Source organism: Oculina patagonica, chromosome 5, assembly GCF_052425735.1.
Source record: "Oculina patagonica isolate OP01 chromosome 5, crgOcupat, whole genome shotgun sequence".
In the NCBI taxonomy this organism is placed as follows: domain Eukaryota; kingdom Metazoa; phylum Cnidaria; class Anthozoa; order Scleractinia; family Oculinidae; genus Oculina; species Oculina patagonica.
In genome coordinates, this window is record NC_135762.1 from 13,486,092 (window position 1) to 13,507,408 (window position 21,317).

Sequence of the window (21,317 nt, forward strand, 5' to 3'; positions counted from 1 at the left end):
TCCAGGATTACAATTTTAAAAACGTACTAAGTAGAAGAGCTATACAGTAATCGTATGGTCAGCTATGTATATAAATTTTAGGCCTTTTATATTGCAATAGCTAGGGAAAAAATAAATTTAATTTTTACTCAAAAGATATCGACGAGTGTGCCAATGTCACGTGTCACAACAACGGAACTTGTTCAGATGAAGTGAATAGTTATTCGTGTGTCTGTCAGGAAGGATTCACGGGCCAACATTGTGAAACTGGTAAGTGAAAAGGGAGTTTGTAATATCTTTGTTAACACCCCCGATGACAACTACGAAACATCAATAAAACATGAACTAAACTGGTATGGCAATGAAAAGAAACTGGTTAGAAAGTGCAATTCTCCTTCCTAGAAAAACGCACTGATGTTATAGATAAGAAGCTATAGAAACTCACTACTTGATGGTCACGTGTGCATGAAAGAATAAAAAAGCATACATGATGTTCTAGTAATCCTCTTGCAGACAATTTTTCTTTTATTGGAGTTAAAAAAAAACATAATCGTCTCGTTTTGCTTTCTCTGAATTCTTTCCAAGTATTTCCATTGTTCCACGAGTACTGCGTCGAATCAAGTGGCCTATACCACTAGAGCTTTTCCTGGTTTCTGCAGCGTTTTCAGGACTAGAAGTATTCTCAACTCCCTCCTGAATGAGAAACACCTTAATGGAAAGGGCTTAAATAGTAGTATCTTGTCCAAGAACACAACGTTATGACCCCGCGGCCACTGAGGGCTCGAACCCGCAGGGCTCAATCCGCATCGATTCCAGCACGCAAACCAGTGGGCCAAGACCTATCTCAACATTACTGCACTTTACAATTAAAAATAATACAACTTAATAAATAACACATTCCTACCTAAGTTCCCTTTATACATTTTCAGATATAGACGATTGTGCCAAGAAACCCTGTAAAAATAACGGCACGTGTAAAGATGGTGTCAATTCATTCACGTGCACATGCCAAACTGGATTTACTGGAAATAACTGCGAAACGGGTAAGTCAAGGCTGTGTGGGAGACGAAAATATCGTAAGATTTTGATCGTGTTTTAAAACCCTGCAACAATCACAGTCTTTTTAAGTGTTTATTGCTTAAAAAAATACTATATGATGAAAATTGTTTACAATTTTTGCACGACAAGAGAAGCGTGTACCACTGAAGTCGCATGTACCGCCCTTATACGTTTTTCTAGAAAACATATGGCCAATTTGTAGTAAAGCAAAACATTATTTTAAATATTACACAATAGAGAAATGATCAATGTTTGCCATGGAAATTTCAGACATTGACGATTGTGCAAATCAACCGTGTAGAAACAGTGGTACGTGCAAGGACGGTGTCGATAGCTACTCATGCATCTGCCAAACTGGATTTACAGGAAATAACTGCGAAGAAAGTGAGTAGTTTGCAACTGCATACAGGAAACACCATAAGCACTAGAAACGAAAACTGTTACATAAGAGCACTGAAACTGTTCACAAGCGTCTTTGGCTGCGGATGGAAATGGATTGCAACTTGAAAAATTAAAGCTTTACTTTTCAAGTTGTCCCGCACGTCTTCAAAAAATCGGTATTTATAGCCGTACGTACCTTGATTTTTATCCGCAAATAAAGTTATATCTTCCTTTATGCGTTCACAGAGAATATTTTTCAAAGGTTAAGTTGACTACCACTTATTTCAGAACAGTTTAGACCAAAAATCTGCGAAATTCCCTTTGACGTAGCTCCTTTAAGATGGGTCGCCTACATCTCCCCACTCCCTCCCCAACCACGAACGTGTATAAATGTGTACCGGCGAATTTACTGCTTGGGGTAACCCTGCGATTGACTAGCATCCCATCCAGGGGGGAGTAGCAATAATCCTAGTCGCTTAATGCTACCGAAACCGGGATAAGCTCCGGCTGTATGGACCACTTGGCTCGGACACAGACTTTACCTTTTTAGGCGAGGACGTAGTCTCGAGCCTAATGTTATCATGTTAGTATAAAGCGATTTTGGATTCTTCGTGTTAAGATGTGATGATTCGAACCGAAGAGGACTGGTAACTAAGACCATGGTTTGAGATTTGTTGGCGTCCGCCATCTTGGAGTGTTCGGTCGAACCCTTGACTCGAATAGTAGCTGATATTTTTTTCGCTCACTTACAAACTTTTTGTGATATCAAAGTACACAAAAACGTTATCGACACACCTATAAGTCGAGGGACTAAACTATTTGTGATTTGAACTACTGCCTGGCGACATTGTAACCTGAGCTTTAACTGAAGACGAGAAGTGCAGAAGACGTACTGGGACAACTGCAGCTGAGGTGAGCTATCTAAAGTTTATTTTGCTTGTACTTTATTGAATACCGTAGTGTTGGAATAACACAATTGTCAAAGTATTTATTGAATCGAAATAACGATTTTAAAAGTGAAATATCTGCCAGATGTTATTTAATTTGCTAAAATTTATTGATCAGAAAGCTTATTCGCGATCCCTTCTGTCGACAGAACGTTTTCACTCTTACTTCTAGGTCAGATTTCAACATTGATTTTAATAGTGGTGTACAAAGCAGCAGTAAATCTATATTAACAAATGATTGTAAAATATGGATACAAACAAACTTATTTCAGGCTTTACCACTGATAACAGAACTACAATTGATCATTTATTTAATACAAATCTAAATAAATCAAGAGTCCAAACTGGTGTTCTAGAGACACACCTCAGTGACCTTAAAGCTGTGTGGTTAACAACCAAAAAAGAGTATATACATTTATTTTTTTAGGCTATGATAACTAGTAAATGATTAAAGAAAGATATAATGTACATGTAGAAAGATGTGTTTCAGAAAAAAGAAAAATTTAAGTGAATTAAGTAACTACTTATGTTGCATTAAATTGTTGAAGTTAATCAGTCTTGGTGTCTAAACAAATATGTGTTAAACAATTATTAATTTTTTCAACTTTTGATTCTTTCTTTCATTATGTTAACAGAACAGAAATAAAAACAACAACAGAAAACATCCAAGATACAGTTTTCAAAGAATCCACTGATTGCTGTGCTTTGTCCTAATTGCTTCAATATGTTTAATCTGCACTTTGTCAAGAAGCACCATGAATGTGTGAATGTAGCTATTGCATTGGAACTGGTTATTGGCCTCTATTCTGCCTCTATGCAATATGTACATAATAAAAAGCCCAATCCTCACTATGAATGGCAGATTATTTTAAGCAAAACACAGCGAAAACCATGTAGCAATAACACCAAAGTTAAAAAACGGTGTAAAACATCTCTGGATTTACTACTGAAAGACCCTCAATACAAATTCATCACTGGCAAACCACTGTATCAACTCTACTTCCTAGTCTCCACTTGTACTGTATCAAAATTTTGGACTTATTGGACTTGCTTGCATCACAGATTGTACGGATAGTGCAAACAACTATCAGCCCCATTTAAATTTAACAAGAGTCAATCAAGATATTATATCAACTTTTCTTCCTGAAAACTTGTACTTCCTTGCACCATAGGTAATATAGGAAAATGGTTAGGAAACCCGGCAAACATCAAAGGAGCAAACAAAGAGGCCAAGATTTATGTTGGAAGGTGCACGACCCTGCACATCTTTTGTTTTGCGCTCATACACTATGCATGAATTACGTAATCGCTATGATTCTATTGGTTAGTTGCATGAACACACGTAACCACCTATTGTATTTTCTCAGGTTTTGTGCAGGGTCAACCCCCAAAATAGCGAACAAAAACATACAACAAAGAACTTTGCCGGGGTTCCTAACCACTTCCCTCTATTAACTATGCTTGCACTGTGTTTTACCTGTAAATGATTTAAGTGTTTGGACCTACTGGACAAAGGGTACGTTACAGATTGTACAGTCAGTGCAACTGTCAGCTATATTTAAACAAGAGGCAATCTAGAACATTATTGCAAGACAATATTTTTATGCCAAACTCGTGGAAGTTTCCTTGCTGTCTAGTACAATAACAAAATATGTTGCATTCCATTGTCAAAAGTCGTGATAAAAGACATCATATTAGAATTGTACAAATTAAATTGCCAATTTTGTGATCAAAGCAGCTTCAAACAAAGCCCAAAAGGCCTATTCTCAGTTCTTTGTCTGGAATTTTTAACATACTGACTTGCTTAACTGGAACGTCCTCGCCTTAGTATGCATTGCATACCGGTTATTGTAGTTATTGTGCAACAGAAAACATCTTACGGCTTACTCTCCCTGTTTTCCAGATGTTGACGACTGTGAGTCGAACGCTTGTGCCAACGGTGCGACATGTGTGGATGGTATCAATCAATATTCTTGCACATGCACAGAAGAATTTACCGGGAAATTTTGTGAAAATGGTAAGGATGAGAAAGAGAGATGATGTATATGTTTTAACATTTAATAATCCCAGGCAGGGCGGGTGTTGATAACACTGGATTATTATAATCTAAAAAGTGCAACCAGAATTGTCTCACGTGTATTTGAACGAAATGTTTAGGAAGTAATCGAAAGGAACACGTTTATATTATTAAGTTCGCTTTTACCACCGGGTGCTTGTGTTGTTAACACTGGATTATCACCATATGAAAAGAGCAACAACAAGAGAAAGTAATCGGAAGGTGCATATTCATAAACGTCACTTTTACTACACGATGTTGCACCAAAACAGTTACTCTCGCAAAGATTTATTGTAAATACAACTAACCTAACAATATTATATGAGCAGGTATTCTGGGACAGCCGGCAAGCATCCTATCCAATGCAATATTGCACCATCTCTAAACCCCATCATTACAACACTTTGCTATTTCAGGATTGTCGACTACCGCCCCAACAGAAGTTTCAACGGAAGCTTTCTCCTCCACACACAAAGAACAAGTCAGCACAAAACCCACAACTGAAGCACTTACCGATGAACGCAATTCAGGTGTTGTTATTTTTTTAAAAAATTGGAATTAACAATTATTGAATTTCACTTTCTATCGTGTAGTCCCTGTCTTGCCCAATCAGGCAGCATTGGTTAGTTTAAATTTACAATTAAGTTTCGATTGCCTTTATAAGCTTCTTCCTCGTTGCTGTTTCGCTAACCTTATTTGGATGTCACTGCCTCGTGTTTTTCACGCTTACTAATGCGTTTTCTACAAAGTTTCATTTTTTATTTTATCGCAGTGGATTTACAGGCGAGCATATTAAAAAAAAATATTTCCATACCGCTTCTTTTTATGCAATGAAGAAATATTTTGTTCGTTTGTTAATTATAGTTTTCTGAATTTAGGGACAAAAATGCTTAAGGTCTCTAGGGAAAAACTTAACTTAAAAAAGTTAGTGTAAGACCTACACTCATTGAATTAGACACTGCATTACAATTTAATTGTTTTCAAGAGTGATTTTTTTTATTGGTGGTGTAAAATGTCTTTCTTCTGCTAATTTAAGCAGCTTTTGATTTTTGAGAAATCGATGTAAACAATTGTGCTTCTTTCTGTTTGATACAGAATTTACTTTTGAAATTCGCGTCTACAAAGAATGGGACGAAAGTTTACGAGACACAACCAGTGATGCCTTCAAGAAATTCTCAACCCTAGTAAGGGAAGAGGTAAGTTACCAGGATTATATTTAACTTGCAACAAGTAACATAAAGTATATTTGCTTCGATGACTTTTCCCTTTGTTATCATCAACAGTTTGTCTCACACCAGCTTTCTCTTCTCACTCAAAAGTACCATTATCCTATGATGTATTGAGAGAGGGCTTCATGGTTTTCTAGTATATGTATCATTGTATAATGTGTATCTCGTGTGCAACGTCTTTATCGTTGCATTTTCCTTACATTTCCTCTTCTTTATATTATTGCTTTCATATGACTCCAAAAATTAATGTGCTCTTCAGATATTAAAGGCGTATTCTGGAATTCCTGGATTAAAAGAAGTCACAATCATCTCAATGCGGTAAGACATTTCATCTTTGTTATTTCTTTGGTTCGTTCAATCTATCGGTAATCGAGGTTTAGTCATCTTTTAGCATGTTGGTCGGTTGGCTGGCTGGTTGGTTGGTTGGTTGGTCGTTATTGTGTTGGTTGGTTTTTTGGCTGGCTTGCTGGCTAGCTGGTTGGTTGGTAAATTGGCTGGCTGCTATCTGGCTATCTAGCTGGCTGGCTGACTGGCTGGTTGGTCGGTCGGTCGGTCGGTCGGTAGGTCGGTTTATTATATGACTAGCTCCGTGAGCGGTCAAGATGAAACGAATCCCGTGCTCTGATTGGCTACCCGAGAGGTCAAGATGGAGCCATCTTGACCGCTCGGGATCGCCCGCTGTGTTCCCGCAAGCGAAAAAACTTTTCAGTTCCGTCGACGCTACTACAAAATTTTTTTCCGTGGTAAACTTGAGCTATGAAACCATTTACCGAAACAACACAAATATTTTCTGCTTGTTTCTAGCGAAAGAGAGTCCAATTACAAAGAAATAGGTCTTGAAGCGAACGAGAACAAACTAATTAAACAGCAAGTGTTAACGAGTTTCGTGAATTTTATTTGCCACAACAACCAGCTAAAATTAAAACGCAAAGCGATTTGAAGACATGATATCGGTTTTGTTCGGCGGAAAAGGGAGAGAAGTCAGTGACATACCTGAAGAATAAACAATTCGGCAAACTTGTCGTTTGTGTAAATCTTGATTGAAATCTTGATGGAGAAAGCGGTCGGCACGGCGAACCATTTAGGCACTGTAAGCTTTTAAAACATCTTCTCACCGAAGCCTCTAACGCTCACGTCGAATAAGGTCGTGTCGAACATTTTAATCAATGTAGGAAAGTTCAAGCTCTTCCCGTAAATTTATAAGTCCCAAACGCTTTCAACAATCACAATTTCAATATTCAGCTCGTGTCACCGTGTCGGCAGGTTTGCACCACTAAAGCGCCAGAAGCGAGCAAATACTCTGCAAAACGTCCAATAATCAAAAGCTGGCGGCCAGATAGAATGGACATTCTTGTTTTAAGGCTTCAAACTCAACGTCGATTTGCAATTTTAGTATCCTTTTAAGGGTTAAAAAGAGGTGAATTTCGCTGTTGTCGCGTCGTTTTACTTCGTCTCGATTCATTCAAGAATTTGACAGTCAGTCATTAAACTTTTAAAACAATGAAATGATTTTAGCGTGCGCCATTGAATGTGCATGCAACTGGCTTCCTTTTCAGTACTCGAAAAAAGTCATATAATAAATCCTTTATTGACCAAGCTTGTTCGGTCAAGAAGGCAGGATATTTCCCTCGTTCTTTTTTTTGCGTGTTTATGGACCTCGACTTCGTCTCGGTCCATAAACACGCAAAAAAAGAACTTGGCCAATATCCTGCCATCTTGACCTCACGCTTGGCCAATAACCCATATGTATTAGTTGGTTGGTTGGCTGGCTGGTGTGTTGGCTCGTTGGGTGCTTGGTTAGCTGGCTGGCTGGCTGCTTGCCTGCTTGGTTGGTTCATTTGCTAATGAATTTTTGAGTTAATTACAAGTGAATTTAATCACAAGTTGATTATAAGTAAGCGCTCTTTTATTATCTTTTATTATTATTATTATACCGCTTTAGTGTTTTTGAAAATCACAAAACCAAACTTTTTCCAAAAATTCTTTTCACATTATATAGACCTGGAAGCACTGTGGTAGACTTTTAGCTGATATTTGAAACAAAGCCTACTTCTGAAGAAGCATTGGCTCCATTGAAAAAAGTGACAGCAGGTGGTAAACTTGGTAGTTTGAAGGTAGACCCCAGCTCTTTGAAGCCAAAAACCATCGCCAAAAAAGGTAAAATATCACAATGAAACGGTTAGTTTCCAAAATTTTTAATATAGAGAATTACATCCAAATGTATTTTATTCTTGTCATAATTAGAGGTAACGACCCAATAGTTGCTATGTAACCAAATCTACATGCATAAAGTGGTGTCACATTAGGTTTTTGGTTTTTCCAAGCTGGTTACTATTTTCCCATGTGTTTTGTGTTAGTCCGTGCTCTTCCTCCACCCTACGCACTACACTAGAGGTGATTAAAAGCAGTTGAAAATAGAGCCTAGGTTAAGCGGAAAACTCGACCAACAACCTAAGGTAACCAGATTATTATCTCTAGCGAGCGAAAGGGAAAATGTTAAACGCGATTCAGTTTATGACTGAACGCAAAATAACTGTCCTTCGTATAGGTCCGTTATAGTCATTTTACTATCCTCCCTTCTTTCGTTTGGTTCATTGGATATTCTTAGATACACTTAATGATGTTCCACAGAACTAAAACAACTTTTTAGACAAGATGTCGCCTATTTTGATCTTCCAAGCTAAATTTTTGGCAAGCTCAGTCATAGCTTTATACATGTATATAACTCACTGCTGTTATTTATTTTTCTCGACAGAAGACAATGAAAAAGAAGAACCCAGCTCCAATCTTCCATTAATCGTAGGCGTTTCTGTCGGCGCTGTGGTATTCCTTGCTGTTGTAGCAATTTGTGTTGTTCACTGTAAGCGCTCAGTGCAACGTAGCAGCCATTCTCGTGTTGGTGACGGAATGCCTGCCGAAGGGGGCTATTCGAAAGCTGAGAATTATGAGTTGAAGCAGCCAAAGCCAGACGAAAGCGATTTCTCGTTAGGAGAGAAGGGTCGATTGAACGAAGGAATGGATTAGGCGAGCTTTAAAACGATGCCCCAGAGATGGTTAGAGCACTTTTTCAACAAGCAGATATAAATAGTTTTAGCTCTTACGTCTTTTCTAGCATTAACCTTGACTTTTCCAAAAAGACCAAGCAGTACTTAGAAACGCTTTTCAATGCACACAAAATCAAAGTCACGTTGGTATCAGGTGCAGCCAAAAGTCAAACTTTTCTTTTTACTTGTTGTCACATGATTGATAGCTGTCAATATTATTCCAGGTATAGTCTAGTTAAAGTAAGAACATTAAGGTGGCCCGCGGGTATTTATGAGGCTGACAGTTCCCTTTTTTAAGCGCGTTTTAAAACGGGAAAACGTGAAGCGAATGCTTAGATTTTTGAGAATCTAAAAGAATAAGGCTTAAATTATATAAAGTGATAAAATGTATGGAGATCAATCGCCATTTGTTTAAGTTATGAGCGATTTTCGGAAGCCTTCGTTTTTAATAAAATGCGATTATTTTTAAAATGCCACGGTGATTTTTTTTGTAATTACCCCAAAACGCTGCCAAACAGTTGAAGTTCACTCACAACAACTTACAGGAAAATCCACTCCGTAGATTTCCTGAACGAGCGACATCTTTATTTTACCTTCAAAAACTGTTGTGTTATGCGTCTGTCTTGGCCGTCGCGTAAATATGATACTTATAACAACCCAGTACCAGCTAGTTTTGAGGCTGATGCCACCTTACCATATGGTTTGGAGAATTTCGGTCGCAAAGTCAGGAACATTTGCTTTCCAAGTTCTAACCGCTTTGTAAACCTCGCATTTCGAATGAAATTATTCTGTTGTTGTTCGAAGAGAGGTGATACTTCCAAATTCCACACGAACTTCTGCCGTTAGGGAATACAAGTGTATGAACGGTAATTGTCATTTTAGTAGTAACTATTTCAGGCTGTGTTATTTCAAAGTGGAAGAAGATCATGCGGAATTTGAAAGTAACACCTCTCTTCAAAAACAACAGTATAATTCATTCGAAATGCGGGGTTTGCAAAGCGACTAGAACTTGGAAAGCAGATGTACCTGACTTTCCGACCGAAATTCTCCAAACCGTATGAAAGTAATACGCTGAAACTCGGCACAAACTTTTGCAATATCCTGTTCTAGCTGCAGCTTTAAAAAAATGCCAAACAAATCGACAAATTTTTCGCAATTTGAAATAACGTCATTTGTGTGATATTTTCAAAAATTCGGCTGAAAACCATCCATCTTTATTGACTGCTAACATTTGATGTCTATACACGATCTTTTTAACTTTTACACACAAGATTAAGGTGGCATCAGCCTCAAAAACTGGCTGGTACTGGGTTATTATAAGTATCACATTTATGCGACGGTCAAGTCAGACGCATAACACAACAGTTTTTGAAGGCAAAATAAAGATGTCGCTCGTTCAGGAAATCTACGGAGTGGATTTTCCTGTAAGTTGTTGTGAGTAAACTTCAACTGTTTGGCAGCGTTTTGGGGTAATTACAAAAAAATTCACCGTGGCATTTTAAAAATAATCGCATTTTATTAAAAACGAAGGCTTCCGAAAATCGCTCATAACTTAAACAAATCGCGTTTGATCGCTATAAAACTTATCATTTTAAATAATTTAAGAATTTTTCTTTCAGATTCTCAAAAATCTAAGCATTCGCTTCACGTTTTCCCGTCTTAAAACGCGCCTAAAAAAGGGAACTGTCAGCCTCATAAATACCCGCGGGCCACCTTAAGGGGGTATTATAGGTGAATTACGACTTGACACCAAAGTAGACTAGGTAGTCCGTTTGAGCTGTTTTTTCTACCCGTTTTACTTCCCACACTTATTTGCTTATTTCTAAAATTTCCCCTACAAATCCCCCTTTTTACGCTGATATCACTGTAACAATTCACGCGATAATCAACAATAGAATTATTGTCCTTTTCGATCAGTTCTTTGAACCTAGTAGTTAGGCTCTTGACTTTGAAGTGGTAGTTTAAAGAAAAGTCTGATGCTGATCAAGAATCGATATAAGGATGAGGGCAAACAAGAAGTAGCCCGTCAACAAATGATCCATTTTGATATACACACTCTTTATAGGCATTGTAGCATATTAAAAACAATTAGGGCCGGGATAGAGTGAAAATTAATGTCAAACGAATACGGAGTATTACTGCTGTTAAGCAGTTTTATTAGTATAGTTTGTTCCTTTCATTGTTGATACTCAACCGGTTTTGAGCATGTGTTAGGTCAAGTTGTATGCTTTTAGCAAAATGATTTTGCTCATATAAACATGCATGTACAGGGACATCCGCATTTTATTTTTTAGTGACGTGCCCTTATTTTTATCGTTTTAGCTTGTTATTTTCAAGATTCTAGTCGTTTGTGCGATTATCAATGTCCCCGCTTCTTGGCTTTCTTTAAATGCTACGCCATGTAAACTGACTCTTTAGTTAACGTTTCTTTTTACCTCATGGTATCATGAGGTATAGTGGGGGTTTGGATGTCACTCCATTCCCGTTAAACAATTAATGTTATGCATTAAATCCGCATTAAAAGTGAATTAAACATGTTTACCCCTGTCTCCCCTGCTAGGTTTTGATTTGTCCACAAAGTCGGGCCATTGTCTCTTGTTGATATATGTGGGGGAGAGGGTTGGAACAAAGGAGGCAGAAGCCTACGTGTAGCCGTACCCACCCCCCCGAGGAAAAGCGGGAGGGAAGGAACGTCTACGTTCCTTCCCTCCCGCTTTTCCTCGGGGGGGGGGTGGGTACGGCTACACGTAGGCTAAGGAGGCAGTACATGTTTACAACAGGAGCTGAAATGGCGTCTGTCGTGTGGAGTCCGACGCTAAAATTTTGTTCCTTTCGCTACACCTTTGTTCAAAATACACTTTTGAAGACCTCACAAACGATCAGAAAATGTGCTCAAGAATGCTCAAGTGAACAAATGGGTTTTAAAGTCTTAAAAGTGGCGATGTATTTATCACGGCCATCAAGATGTGTTTGGACGACGAGGTATCGATCAGGCGGAGCAAGAATGCACTACAGTCTGCACTACACGAACTATTCGGAATGAACGCTTCATGGTCTGGGCCAAAAAAGTAAGCCACCCACCTTCTACTATATTGGATTTTGAAGTTTGTAAAAAACTCACAGGACGTATGATTTTTAAATTAAATGCGCTTTTGATATTTCGTAATTCGCTCGGAAGCTGTTCGAAAAATGTCACAAACAGATTTGGTGTCGTGGATTTCATCGATCAGAAGAGGGCTATTTGGAGGTTTTTTAGTTTCTCAAATTTATGAAATTAATGTCCTACACTTCAATTTTTTCCTGGATTGTCCGGCGGTTTTTTCTCGGGCAGCTATAAATAAACAAATAATTCCCAGACAGATGCGTAAATCTCTTCACTTAAAAAAGTCAATATTCCCGAACTTAAGATTGAAATATGAAAGAAACTTGAATTAAACTTTGCTTAGAATTTAATTTCATTCAAGAAGAAGCAAGAAATGCATTCCAAAGCTTCCAGATATCGAAAATTTCGAAGGCATACAAATTTGCATGCGTAATTAAGTTAGGTCTGGGTTATAAAACAACACGAAAATGGATTTAGTGTCGTGGATTTCAATTCATCGATCAGAAGAGGGCTATTTGGAGGTTTTTTTCGTTTCTCAAATTTATAAAATTAATTTCTTACACTTCAATTTTCTCCTGGATTGTCCGGCAGTTTTTTCTCGGGCAACCGGGCCTTTAATTTTCCTAAAAACTTGTTGCCCGAATGCAACTTGCTGCGCCTCAGACGACCAAACAATTCAACGTGACATTTGACACGTCACGCATTGCGCGTGATAAATTATATTCTCGGAACGGGATAAAAGCGAAAGTGATAACAAAGCATTTCTGTGTTCGTTATAATAAAAAAAAGTTCCATATTTGGCCACAAACTTGCCGGAACAGGCTTTTACCTTTAAAAACCTCAAATGTTTTGGGTGTTATGTGTCGAGAGTGGATTTAACTGCAGTGTGGCAAATCTTTGTAAAAGTTTCCTCTTTGTCTCCTTATTTATTTTCCGAGTGCTCTCATCAACAATTTTTAAAAACCTCAAATGTTTTGGGTGTTATGTGTCGAAAGTGGATTTAACTGCAGTGTGGCAAATCTTTGTAAAAGTTTCCTCTTTGTCTCCTTATTTATTTTCCGAGTGCTCTCATCAACAATTTTTAAAAACCTCAAATGTTTTGGGTGTTATGTGTCGAGAGTGGATTTAACTGCAGTGTGGCAAATCTTTGAAAAAGTTTCCTCTTTGTCTCCTTATTTATTTTCCGAGTGCTCTCATCAACAATTTTTAAAAACCTCAAATGTTTTGGGTGTTATGTGTCGAGAGTGGATTTAACTGCAGTGTGGCAAATCTTTGTAAAAGTTTCCTCTTGGTTTCCTAATTTATTTTCCGAGTTTAGTGGCTCGTAGCCACTTTGATTTACTGTGCGGTGCCGTGCCTCTCTAGCCAAAGAACTAAAAGAGGTGGTCAAACATTAACCGCACGGTTACAAAACTGTTTAAGTTTCTTGTTCTTACTTGGAAAAGAGGCAAAGGTTCATAGAATAATAAACAGATACCATGAGGTGGCTCGAAGGAAACTTCGACATGCAGTTATTTGTATGAGAGTGTCAATATGCCTCCGTTACAAAACGGCCATGGCTAGCGGATATCATACTTGTGTCCAACTATACTGAAAAAAAAAGTATAACAGTAACAAAAAAGGTAAAACACTTACCCTAGAAATTGCAATCAAAAACTTGACAATCTGCACCGCAAATCAGACGCATAAAATATGACTTTTAATAAATGAATGTAAGTCTTAACGATTAGTAAGTGACCACATTAAAAGTATTTTATTGTATGGTGGACCATTATGGTAGAAGTTATCGTTCTATATATCACTATAGCTTTATGACAACCACCGGAGTAACTTTGAAAAATTATATTGAAATGTTTTTATCTTTGTTTTTTGCTTTACAATCTACTCGTAACAATTCGGCCCTACTGTAGAAATTGCCTATACGTTTTTTTTTTTGTTTTATCAATAAACTTCTTATTATAAGCTGTAGACATTAACGTTTTGTGTACTTCATACATCTGTCTTGATTTTGAAAAAAAAAAAATGGACTGGTCTCCGGGATCAGTCAAGCTATTGGCGTCCGAGATAAAGTGAGGATTCGTCAAGGACACCTGGGGCAGGAAGCCCAGCAGGCCATGGCCTAACTATACCCTAGGGAGCCCTAGGTCAGCTGTTGAATTAAAGGCTGGTTGGAGGCTTGAAATATGACCAAGACTGCCTCTCGCTTTTCATTATCGGCAGCTTAGCTCAGAAGCCTTGCTACTAGTTTAGCAGTGACCTGACATGGGTAGGCTTTCTAGAAGTGCCCTAGTTTTCTTTCAAATCCCGCTGGGGGAGGGGAGGGTAAGGCCAAGGGAGTTGGTGGCCTTTGGCTGTTCCCTGGCAGTTTTATTAAATTAGGACATTCTTGCAATGGAAGGAATTCCCAAGATGGAGTATTCATTATATCATCCAATCTAGCAGTCTTCTATTTGATTACTGTATTTTTGAGGTGGGGGTGTAGATAAGCCCCAACAAGCATTTATTGTTTATTCGCCCGATAAGCAAGATTTTATTAGTGTACCAAACAGATTCGTAAAGTGCAATCATATCCCTGCATCCCATCGTTTTACGTCTCGGAGCCCTAATAGTATTTTGCTACAGAGCCAGGAGCCTTTTGGCGGGGTGTGGTATAACTCTGGAGTCCTAATTAAATCGCTTTCGGACCCTGAGACCTTGGCCGTTTAGAAAGAGCCAACGGACAGTTTTTGGTTGTCGTATGGATGCGTGTTGTTAGATCGGGACTCGATCCGAGAGTCAACCAAATTTTCGTCACGACAGGTAGTATAAAATTCGGTCATTTGTTTTCATATTTAGGTTATATTGATGATACCGGAGATGTAATATTTGCAGACGGTGTCACGATAACTGTTATCTAAACTGCTACACGTGCCACACAGAATTTATCTCCCTGTCGGATCAATATCACTATAAACATCGGATCAATATCACTTTTAACATCTTCATCCAACATGTTGGATACTCTTTCATCGACTCCTTAAAATATAATAACAAACCTCGGGAGATCAATAAAATTTCGTCTCGTGACTGTCAGAGCTATTGGATTGACCCGACAAAAAGATCATGTTTATCCGCATATTTAGCAGGTAAGATTTACATGACTAGTGTACTTCAAACAAAGCGTACGAGATTTAATGCGCATACTAATGAAATCCGGCTTAAGCTTACTGTCAACGAGATCTGCTTAAAATAATGTCTCACTCCTTGTTGTGAAATAATCTTTTCGACCTCTTTAGCCGGGGTCGTCGCGCGTGTAGTTGAGACGGTAGATTCAATCTGTCTTTATAACATAGCTAGCAGAGCCGCGCAATCAAATTCAGTATACGTAAGCGTGCTCAAAATCCCGATGGAGCACGCTGATGACGTAATCGACGAGCGAAAATCTCACTGAGTAAAGCTCATACGCTGCGGGTGTTTTGCTAAAGCGATGACATATTATCTTCGGAATATTAAAAGTGAATCCTTTCAATATTTTCCCAAGGATACGAGCTACAAGGTAAGCTATTTCTTATTACGAGACGGAGAGCGAAAGAGAATAAATAAATTCGATTTTGCCGTCAAAGTTGTTTGTGTGCTTTCCTTCATTGTCTTCATTCAAACAACAACAACTAACGTGCGAGTCTCGAAGGACAAAAATCATTTTTTTCACTGCCCTAACGTGAAAGAATGGGCCAAACATGAATGACAACAGCTCGATGGCACTAAAAACTAGCTGCCTGACGAAAGTTTTCGCGTTTTAAGCATTACACCAAAGCGTCTAAGGCTCTGTTGTGATTTTGCCGCTCGGGAAAAATTAACTTCATCGGGCGCTTCATTCAACTACCGTTTTCAAAAATGTTTATTTACATCAATTACAAATAAAATCGGTCCACAAAAATACTTAAAACTAAGCATGGAACCGAATTCTTTTACTCTTTTAACCCTTGGAATCTGTTCGGCTGTTCGAGGTTGTTTTGTTTTAATTTTCTCTTACGCGGGAGTAAACATTTTAATTTTAATTCAGCGAAAACTTGTCTCAGAATCAACAGCAGTATTTGCTGTTTTTGTCATGCATTTGTTTTTCTTCGCTCTGCCACCGTATAAACTTAGTCAATTTATCAGCCATTTGACACAAACTGCTCCAATCGTGTAAACTTGTACATGTGTAATTTATTGCTCGACCGCTAAGTTGATGTTCTCACACTGCACACATTTTTTTCCCGCGGCCGGTTTTGATGCACAATTCCACCGGCAATGTTATAAAACAATTGGTTCATGCTTTTAGCTGTGCTCCATCGAGTTATGGAGCACTTGGGAAGTTTGGAGAGCACTCAAGAAGCTAGAGTTGCCCTCGGCTATCGCCTCGGGCAACTCTTCCGCTTCTTTCGTGCTCTCCAAACTTCCCGCGTGCTCCATAACTCGATGGAGCACGCTAAAGCATGAACCAATTGTTAAGTAGAATGTTATTGTAGGGAGTTTTTGTAACTTAGATAGTTTACACAGTTTAAATTAACCTAAACGTGAGGTAATATTGACATCGCAGCCAAGGAAAAGTTCTCAACTCCATAGGAAAAATGGAATTGTTTGGAAATAATTATTTCGTACTGATTTGGTCAGCCAGCAAAACATCCGTCACGCCACGTGTATTAAATTTGTTCATGTTTTGTCGCTTCAGTTATTTTTAGATAATTTAAAATTTCTTTTTTTCGGCGCCTACCGCCATTCATGTTGCTTTCCACAGCATGAATTGATTAAGGCGATTGCCATTATTCTGGACGAAGGCTTCTCGATCGCTTACTTATTTTCCGGGGAGAGCCCATTTTCGGAATTATTCGGTAAGGCCAGGATGCGCTTAATTGTAGCGAATGATTATTTCGGAATGGTTATTTTGAGGTAAATTATTTTTCTCTCTTTTGTCTTTCCTTTTTTACTTGAAGATTGAATGGGTCTATAAAAGAGCTTAACATCCAATCATTTGACTTGGTCTGAGTTGAGTTTATTTAATTTCACTTTATTTCATTTCGGTCCTTTTCAATTTCGTTTTTGTTGTAGTTGTTTTTCCTTTGCTGGTCCCCCTTTTCTTTATTTTTTTACCCTTTATTTTTTATTTTTATATGATTTTTTTTGGTGGGGAGGGGGGAGATTTAAAAAGCAGATTTCCCTCGTCGCGTTAATATCTTACGTACGTAAAACATGCGTTATAAAACACACGTAGGCAGCCTCCACTAAAAATAAATACTGTACATCGTTCTAATTTCTTTACGCGTGATGACGCTACGTTAAATGTGCGTAAATAGCGTATCTTGAATTTTAGCGAGTTAACGTTTCCGATGACCCAGTACGTGCCTTTACGTAAGTCCTTATTATGGTCTGGCGTGGAGTACTGAATTAAACAAAATTTTAAGTATTTGTTTTTTTAAACATCAGTATCATTATTACTTTTGAATATTCTCCGCGGAGACCATCTACAGCCTCTTGCCTTTATGCAATACTTTTACACAAGGTTTGATGAGCCAAGATCGCTATCATTTCTTACGTATTTGAGCTTCTACTTACTCAGTCTTAGTCTTTCGTTTTTGGTCGTTTAGGGCAAAACGAAACGATTTTTTGTATTGAAAGCGTTTGGCTCGCTTCGTGTTAATTCAAATGTTGAAATGTTTACATTTGGACAGGTTACGTAGATACTGTTTTCGGTGAGCAGGTGATTTATTTTCAATAATGATTACCAAGAGTTTTAACGGTGACAATGGAACAAATTTAAACAAATGCGGCTTACCACGCTGCGTAATAACAATGAAATCTTCGCTTTCAAGTAGATACCCCGCTCGCCTGCAGTTCCATTGGCTACTGCGGTGAGAAGCGAAAACAATTTTGCATGCATCAAATTATCATTATTTAATCTTTTGGTTTATGGTGGACTCCTTCACGAATTTTCTTCGCAGGTCATAACGACAGCCGAGTAAAGGTTATATTTAAATTATCAACTCAGTTTTTATGATGGCTGGGCCCAAATCGACGCTGACTTTCTCGTCCCTCCAAAAGTACACAAGAAAGCGCCAACTGTTCGCGAAAAACGGATTTTACCTCGCGATTAATTCAACTGGCGAAGTGACGGGAACAAGCGACGAAAGCTGTTTATACGGTAAGGAAAATTTACTCTTAGGTTACAAAATATTTTTCGATATGACTGCGCTGAGATTTAGATTATTTTAGGTAACGAATATTTTCTTCTGAGTATGAATTAACTCGCACAATATGAACAATTCTATATTAAGCCACAGTCCGCAATAAATCAAATATTACGCGCTCTTGAAGGTGACCCAAAAATTTCCATATTATAAATAGCTATCTGGAGAAGTTAGTGTTAATAATTATCGCTTTCTCTATGAATAAAGAAAAGAATTTTACTTGCTGGCTTTAGAACGAAGCGTGTGATATTTAATTGCTTTTTTGAGGTCCAATCCCGAATTTATTTTATACAGCCATTATGGTTAAATCAAACTGCTCGTTTTAAAGTATGAAGGCAGTTACATAAAATACAGGGCAATGAAACACTGCGAACCTATATTGATTCTGTGATATTTTTGACTGAAATCAATATAAAACGAATAAAAACTAGATGAATTCGCGTCGACGTCACCTACAACCGAAAGTGATAATTAATTCGCACTTAAATCTCTTTCCTCCGAATTTATTGTATGTATGTTTTGCATAAAAGTCTAGTCGTATTATTTTACCATTTGAATAAAGAAAATTCCGTATTATATTCCTTTTAGTTAAAACATACGCTTTAAAATAATGTTTTATTTATTTACAATAAAAACTTGAAATGACACCAAATATTTAAAACCCGTTCTTAATTATTTTCCCCTGAAACAAGAAGTGTATTTAAAAAGACAGTAAGCGGTATGAAATTTTATTTTGGTTGACTAACCAGTGCTGTTATTTTAAGACATGCTGTCTGTTTAACACAACCTTTAAGAAGTGCAACTTTGCAGAATGGGATTTGTTTTGATTAAATCATCGTGAAATTCGGCGTAATAAGTGAGGCTTTTAAATCAAATCTGGACACAATATGAATTCCCCAGCACTTTTGCATATTTGTTCGAGCGTTTAAAACTTTTTGCAAGCAGAAATTAACCGGCAACTAAACTATTTCACGGTATTCTGTCAGTGAAGCCAAATTCTCCATTCTTTATTGATTTTAATGGCTTACCAAACAAACAAGTCACTATAGCAACGCAAATCAGAAAGTGTACAGACAGGTTAATGGAAATGCACTTCAGCTTGACAATTAAATTGTATAACTACAAAGTTTTAGCAGTTAAAGTCATCAAGAAAGTGGAATATAAAATTACTAAGGAATTCGACTAAAAACTTTGTCAAATTACAGAATTGAAAGTTCTCTTAAAGCATTTACCCAGTGTACTGGAAACCCTGTAATCGTAACAGTGTAACATCGAACATACTATTTCATCCCTTTATCTGGTTTAACAAAAGTTAGGGGCCGATGACATGGAGAACTTCATCCCGGGATGAAACTTTCTTCATGTAGTCGCAAACGTCTTTTCAAGACGATTTCTCCTGGAAGGCCAGCTGATATCTCAACCCGGATAACCGGGCTGAAATTTGCCATGTAATAGGCCAGTTAACGTTGAAAGACATAGTTCCCCCTTTTTTGGCGATATGGTAAATATTTATATTTATTATAACCAACGGCAAAATTAAAAGTTTAAAAAGGTAAAATATTCATCTAATGATGGAATTTAAGTTAAATAACGAGCAAATCGACGATCGTGGACGGCGACTCGCTAAAAACACCCTTACGAGTCAGCAGAGAGTCTTTTTTTTCTTTCCGCATCCAAAATGACGGAGAAAGAGGCTCTGCTCGCAGGGAACATTGCATTTGAATGTAACCTTATTACCAAAAATGGTATGGCCTAGCTAGCCGCTACATGTTTATGTAAAAGTTACAGGCCACTATATTTCAATTCAAACTGTTTACTCCTGTTTACTCCTTAGCTGTTTTGCAGTTTCTCTCCATTGGACCAGATCTTATTGCCATTTGGGGCCTTAAAGCTAAAAAGTATCTGGCGGTAGACAACAAAGGAAAAATCTTCGCTACGGTAAGTTTTTTTAAATGACTTTGGGCAAGGCGGTAAATTAATTGATTGATCGATCGATCGATCGATCGATCGATCGATCGATCGATCGATCGATAGATAGATAGATAGATCGATCGACCGACCGACCGACCGACCGACCGAACGAACGACGGATTGAGTGAGTGAGTGAGCGAGTGAGTGAGTGAGTGAGTAAGTGAGTGAGTGACGTTGTGAGTGATGTTCTTGTTGTTGATGACGATGATGATATTCATGACGATGATGATGGTGATGATGATGTTGTTATTGTTGTTGTTAATGTTAAGTTATTGTTGTTGGTGATGTTGTTCTTATTGATGTTTTCGTTATGATGATGATGATGTTGTTGTTGTTATTATTGTTCTTGTTGTTGTTGTTGTGGGTGGTGTGCATATGGTATTGGTAGAGATAATGGCTGAAAACTGAAAGTCTTAATTTACACAGGGTTCAAACACAAAATACCTCACTGTGTGGTTTCATTACTATGGGTGACGTCATTTAACGTGAACAACAGCTATTATGTACAAAATTCGACATACCTTGATCCATAAACACCATCGTCTTTAGATATGACACGATGACAAAGTGTCAACTGGAATAAGCAGATGGCTTTTAGCCAATCAAAATTGAAGTAGCATCGACATTGTAAAATAAATATTTTTGCTAGTTTCTTTCCAGTTTGCTTAGTAATGTTATGTCACTGATTGAGGGGTCCGTTTATTATTAGCGGTCTTCTTGCTTGGAAGTGGTAAATAGGATGAACGCCATGAATTAACTTTTTATTTTGGTTTTGTTTTCAAAGGAAGCTGAAAAGAAGGAATGCGTATTTCGTGAGTTTTTCGGAAAGAACTTTTACAACATTTTTCGCACGTGCCATTCAGACACCGATGGCAAAGGGTGGTACCTGTCAGTGGACGAAAATGGCAAAGTGAGCGCCGAGAAAGTATCTTACAGTGATGAACCAAGACTTCACTTCATCGTCAAAACACTGAAGGACCACGACGAGGACGGTTGTGAAAAAAGTGAAACCACTTCTAACACACTAAACAACAACAATAACAAGAGAGGTGATAAGAAAACAAAGAAAGACTTCGGACTTCCTTCGTCCGAAGTCGTGTGGATCATGCAACATCCATACCAGTATGATAGTTGTATGTCTGACATTATGTCCAGCACACCCAGTCCTCCTAGCTCCTCTTGTATTTCTGGCAGTTCGGCATCCACCGGGGAGTGGACTGGATCGGGTGATAATTCGACGTCGGTATAAGCACCGATATGGTATAAACCATCGTCGAAGCACACAATGAAAACTAATGTATGAGGCGAATAGAAAATGACCCAAATACCAATTGTTAACATG

General features: G+C 38.0%; 2 protein-coding genes and 1 long non-coding RNA gene across 6 annotated transcripts in view; all 3 read left to right on the plus strand.

Annotated features, from left to right (window-relative positions):
• Positions 1-8,570, plus strand: part of LOC144655581 (von Willebrand factor D and EGF domain-containing protein-like) — a 31,742-nt gene extending 23,172 nt beyond the window's left edge. Inside the window, exons 20-28 of the mRNA XM_078515857.1 lie at positions 136-249; positions 909-1,022; positions 1,309-1,422; positions 4,270-4,383; positions 4,839-4,952; positions 5,518-5,618; positions 5,911-5,969; positions 7,651-7,808; positions 8,407-8,570. Coding sequence (XP_078371983.1) covers positions 136-249; positions 909-1,022; positions 1,309-1,422; positions 4,270-4,383; positions 4,839-4,952; positions 5,518-5,618; positions 5,911-5,969; positions 7,651-7,678 — 758 coding nt within the window. The 3' untranslated portion in view covers positions 7,679-7,808; positions 8,407-8,570. The remainder of the gene's footprint in view (positions 1-135; positions 250-908; positions 1,023-1,308; positions 1,423-4,269; positions 4,384-4,838; positions 4,953-5,517; positions 5,619-5,910; positions 5,970-7,650; positions 7,809-8,406) is intronic.
• A 101-nt stretch (positions 8,571-8,671) lies between these two features.
• On the plus strand, positions 8,672-13,694 carry LOC144655602 (uncharacterized). Of its 2 annotated transcripts, none has more exons than XR_013571153.1 (3): positions 8,672-8,960; positions 10,427-11,136; positions 13,323-13,694. It is a non-coding gene; the product is annotated as an uncharacterized LOC144655602 (long non-coding RNA). The 2 variants fall into 2 exon arrangements; XR_013571154.1 differs by having other exon boundaries at positions 8,672-8,949; positions 10,415-11,136.
• A 3,417-nt stretch (positions 13,695-17,111) lies between these two features.
• Positions 17,112-21,258, plus strand: LOC144655574 (fibroblast growth factor 1-like). Of its 3 annotated transcripts, none has more exons than XM_078515826.1 (4): positions 17,112-17,319; positions 17,759-17,958; positions 19,839-19,942; positions 20,760-21,258. In XM_078515826.1, exons 2-4 carry the CDS (start codon positions 17,811-17,813, stop codon positions 21,222-21,224), a joined length of 717 nt encoding a protein of 238 aa, XP_078371952.1. In that variant the 5' UTR covers positions 17,112-17,319; positions 17,759-17,810; the 3' UTR covers positions 21,225-21,258. The 3 variants fall into 3 exon arrangements, with proteins under 3 accessions (XP_078371952.1, XP_078371953.1, XP_078371951.1); XM_078515827.1 differs by lacking the exon at positions 17,112-17,319 and adding an exon at positions 17,371-17,668; XM_078515825.1 differs by lacking the exon at positions 17,112-17,319 and having other exon boundaries at positions 17,374-17,958.
• The last annotated feature ends 59 nt before the right edge of the window (positions 21,259-21,317 follow it).

Excerpts from the sequence above, each read along its gene's own strand:
- LOC144655574 (XM_078515826.1), top strand. The coding sequence starts at position 17,811 with ATGATGGCTGGGCCCAAATCGACGCTGACTTTCTCGTCCCTCCAAAAG. Across the intron at positions 17,959-19,838 it reads CGACGAAAGCTGTTTATACG|CTGTTTTGCAGTTTCTCTCC; the intron begins GTAAGGAAAATT and ends TTTACTCCTTAG. Across the intron at positions 19,943-20,759 it reads AAGGAAAAATCTTCGCTACG|GAAGCTGAAAAGAAGGAATG; the intron begins GTAAGTTTTTTT and ends TTGTTTTCAAAG.